Here is a 4,111-nt window from a genome sequence, read left to right as displayed (position 1 = left end):
TCCAAATGCCGGCGGTCTGGGGGCAGCAGGGGTCACATCTGCCCAGTCTACAGGAGTTCCGGGCCTGGGCAGGTGTTTTCCGACACGATGCGGTACCAGTGCTCGCGAGCCAGCCGCCGGGCGTTGGCCAATCGACGGTTGGCTTGGTAGTGCGCCGGGCAGTGGGACAGCTCACCAGCCTCGGGGCCCGTGGCGCTCTGGGCCCCCTCGATCGACGTGTGATCGGCAGCCGTGTCGGGACAGGCCCATTCGAAGGGGTCACCGGTCCGACGGCGCTGGCCTGGCTGCACACCGGTGGCCAGGCCCTCCTCCAGCCGGGCCTGGCCGAGCAGGGCTCGGCGGCTCACCAGCAGCGGTCGAGCCTTGGACAGGAGACGCCCTCCGGCCTCGGAGCCGGCCCAGCGGCGTATCCGATCCACATAGTGGGCTTGATCGATGGCGGTCAGCCGGACCGAGTCCAAGTCCCCAGGCCGGACGCCATCCAAGCTGTCCAGTTGGCTGATGTGGTGGCAGATGGCGGACCCGTCCGCCGACCGGGCCAAACGCCGGCCACCCGCGCTGGACCTGATGGGCGACCGGTCGCCGGCCGCGGGTCCGGCCGTGGAGTCCAATGTGTCCTGCCCGCTGGGGAAGGGGAAAAGCAGGGAAAACTCCTCGCGATAAACCAGCTGCTCCAACTCGATGGTGGCCACTCGCCGTGGCGTCAGTGGCACCTCTCGTGGGCCGATCACCCAGGGGAAGAGCGCCCGCTCGGAGCAGCCGTCCACCTGGAAGGCCGTCGGACCGTCTGGCAGGGGCAATGAGGTGGGCGTTAGATAGACTGGGCGGCTTGCCTTTTTCGATGGTACTCAAATCCATCCTCGCCTGCCCCGGCCCCCTCCGCCCCCCCCTCTGTCACTTGATGGCGTTGGAGCAGGGGCCCGCCGCCGCTGACCGGGCAACCGGCATCCCACGCACCATCTGCCCAGCGAATGAGCTCCAGGCTGACGGCCATGTCCAGGCCCTGCCCATCTTCGGGCCCGTTGTCCGTGACGTCCAGGCCGAAGTGGCGCTCGGCATCCAGGCGCCAAGGCCGGAAGCCGACCGGGGTCAGCAAGCCGGCCCGCGCCCGGCGCCGGTGCTCCTCAAAGGTCAATGACCGGCGCGCCTCGAACCCAGCAAGCACCGGGACCGGGGACGCGGTGCGCCATGCCTGGTCGCTGGTGGCTTCGGCCTCCGGGTTCCCCGGGGCCGGTGGGGCTCCGGCCGTCGGCTCCGGGTCTGGCGGGGTCATGTCCTCCAGCAGCCAGGCGTCCACATCGGCCGAGAGGATCAACCCCGTGGCGGCTTCCTGGCGCACGGCTTCCCGAACGTGCACGGCCGGCGGGGGGAAGCGACATCCTTTGCAATCGGCGTCCGGCGTCACCACAGGGAACACCCCGACCACCGACAGCCGGCCCATGTCGGCCGCCGGGACCGCCTCAAGTAGGGCCTGGTAGAAGTCCCGGGACAGCTCGGCCACCGAGCGCTGGTACAAGACCGCATCGCGGTGGGGAGCATTGTCCACCGGGGCCCGGGGGCCTCCGGCGGCGCGCTCCTGCGCCTCGACCCACAGCTCGAGGATCCACTCGGGCGCGTCATCCGAGGGGAGACCGCCGGCCTCGACCAGGGCGTCCTCCGCCTGCATACGGTAAATGACGCGCTTCCGACGAACCAGGTCCATTCGGCGCTGGATGTCTTGGACTGTGAAGGGGACCCCCACTGCCACCGGCCCCGGCCACATGGCCAAAAGCCGCAAGATGTCGGCACTGTCCTCCGGCGAGCGAATATTACTGACGAATGTCACTCGGTCCAGGTGCTGGTGACTGCTGAGCCACCGAGACTCGCTGACCGGCGTGCCGGCCGGCTCCAAGTTACTCGGTCGCAGGATGGTGATCTGCAAGCATGGCCATTGCCCGGGTGTCATGGTGGTGTGCGGGCGCAATGTCAGTTCCGGCCGAGCATCAGTGCTGCCGGCCACGCCAGCCCAGGCCAGACCCAATCAGATCAGTTTGCTGACCTTCCCTGCTCCTTTCTCTCTCTCTGTGTGTGTCTTTCTCTCTCTCGGTGTGTGTGTCTCTCTCTCTCTTTAGCTCTCCCTCTCTTTAACTCTCTCTCTCTCTCTCGCTCTCTTTCTCCATCTCGTAAAACTGACAAGCGGAGCCAGTGGAACATCGATGGAACAAGGCAGAGGACCAAAGGCGTTTCGAGAAGAGGTGTGGCATCCATACCTGCGTGAAGCCACACCAAGGCAAAGCGCGACGGCCAGTCGGCGCGCGGCCCACCGGGGCCATTTGAGCCACCATGGGAGTCACACCCGCCGGGCTGATGAGGTGCCGGAGCTGCACCGCCAGGTGGGCCACCGAGGACCAGATGCCCGAATCGCCGCCGGCGGCCGCCGAGTCGCCCGCCCTGGCCAGATTCCCCAGCGCCATGGCCAGCTGCTCCAAATACTGGCCTTGCTCCGAGGCCGAATGCAATCGGGGGGAAAAAAGCCCGCGGCCGATGGCGCGACCGGGCGCCGCGTCGCCGTCGCTCTCGCCGGACGCCTGTATCAGACCATGCCAAAGGACCCCATCACGGGGAGTGCCGCCAAGCAGCACCGGGAAAAAGCGTCCGCCAGTGACCGGCGACGGCAGCAAGCGTCCCATGGCCTCGGGTGTGCTGCCCGCCAGGGTGCCGAGCCGGCGCCGGAGCAAGCCCAGGAGCGCCTCCGAGAGGGCGCACAATTGGTGCACATGCCCGGTGTCCAGCGGGTCGCTCACATGTGCCTGGCCAATGCGCCCCTCGATCGGCAGCAGGGACAGGCGCAGCAGCCGTGGCGAGGTCGTCGATCCGGAGGCATCATCCCCCCAGAAGCCCGGCCCCGGGCAGGGGGCCCATGCCACGGTGACGCTATTCATGTTGTGGGCTGCCGAGCCGGCATCCGGCGGGGCGGCCCGCGATGCGGCCGAGCCCATCTCCATCATGGCATCCGGCCCTGCCTGGATCGAGGCCGTCGAGACAGTAGCCACGGGCCGAGTTTCGCCCGGGTCCGTGGCCGGGCTGCTCTCCACCCGTGAAGGGGGAGCCTCGGTCACCGGGGTGGCGGCCAGCTGCGCCGCAAGGTCCGGCAAGGCCTCGTACGAGCGCAGGGGCGACCCGCCGGCGGATCGTGTCCTGCCTGCCGGGGCCGGCTCATCGGCATGAAGCAGTCTCTCTGAGCGCCGGCTGATCACCGGCGGGGTGACCCAATCTGCGACCATGACGCTGGATATCCCGAGCACCGCCAGAAAGAGGAGGGTCCAGGCGATGCGCAGGCGTGCATCGTACCGCCAGCGCAGCAGCCACAGCCGGCTGTTCTGCCAGTGCGAGCGAGGCATATCCACAAGGGCAGGTGTCTGTCTAGGGAATATCTAAGTGTGTGTGTGTGTGTGTGTTTGCGTATGTGTGGGTGCGCCTGGCAGAGAGGCCGCCTCTTGTGGGCTCCCTTGCGACGGCGCACGGTCGTCCTGCCGACAGTGCTTTGGCAGGCCCGGGGAGCAAGGGAAGTGGTGGCGAGGTGTGATGGCTGCAAGAGACACAAGGCAATTGAAAGCCCCCCAAGGTGGGCTGAATGCGTGTGCGTGTGGAAGAGGGGAAGGTGGCGCAATGTCTCTTTTTGAGGGGTCAGGAAAGAAGACAGAGCGGGCATGGGAGAGGAGGCTGCCCGGAAAGCCGCCGCCAGCCAGCCAGACGTGGTGGCTTTTGGTCTTTCCATCTTCGCCCTCTTTCCGTTGACCCCAACTCGCGCTGTCTTTCTCTTCTTCTTTCGCCCGCGCGCGCTCTCCCTGGGTCTCGGTCTCACCCCACCCCTCAGCAAGCCTCCCTGTCGCCTGCTTCCCCCGTCCCCACCCTCCACCATGGCCTGGATCCCGCTGACTTGCGATGCCCGCCGGATTTGGGGGGCCCTTTCTGCCAGACCGGTCGTACTTGTGGACTAAGTCCGAAAAAAACGAGACAGGCGGCCCGCTGCGGTTCTTCCTCGCCCAGGTGCTGGACACAATAGAAAGTCCGGCGTTTTGGTTAATTTCCACGTCTTCCTTCTGCCCCGTTCACCGAGTTTCCCCCCCCC

At 67.1% G+C, this 4,111-nt stretch overlaps 1 protein-coding gene across 1 annotated transcript; it reads right to left on the bottom strand.

The window, feature by feature from the left end:
* Positions 1–47: 47 nt before the first annotated feature.
* Positions 48–3,430, bottom strand: H696_00573 (hypothetical protein; the record flags this gene model as incomplete). Its single annotated transcript, XM_009494449.1, has 3 exons — positions 2,250–3,430; positions 958–1,915; positions 48–787 (listed from the first exon to the last, which is right to left on the bottom strand). The coding sequence occupies exons 1-3, from the start codon at positions 3,378–3,380 to the stop codon at positions 48–50; spliced, it is 2,829 nt and encodes a 942-aa protein (XP_009492724.1). The 5' UTR covers positions 3,381–3,430.
* Positions 3,431–4,111: the final 681 nt, after the last annotated feature.

The sequence above is a fragment of the Fonticula alba genome, assembly GCF_000388065.1.
Source record: "Fonticula alba strain ATCC 38817 unplaced genomic scaffold supercont2.1, whole genome shotgun sequence".
Classification (NCBI taxonomy): domain Eukaryota; order Rotosphaerida; family Fonticulaceae; genus Fonticula; species Fonticula alba.
Note: the sequence above shows the minus strand (reverse complement) of the source record. Positions and strands in the feature narration are given on the sequence as shown.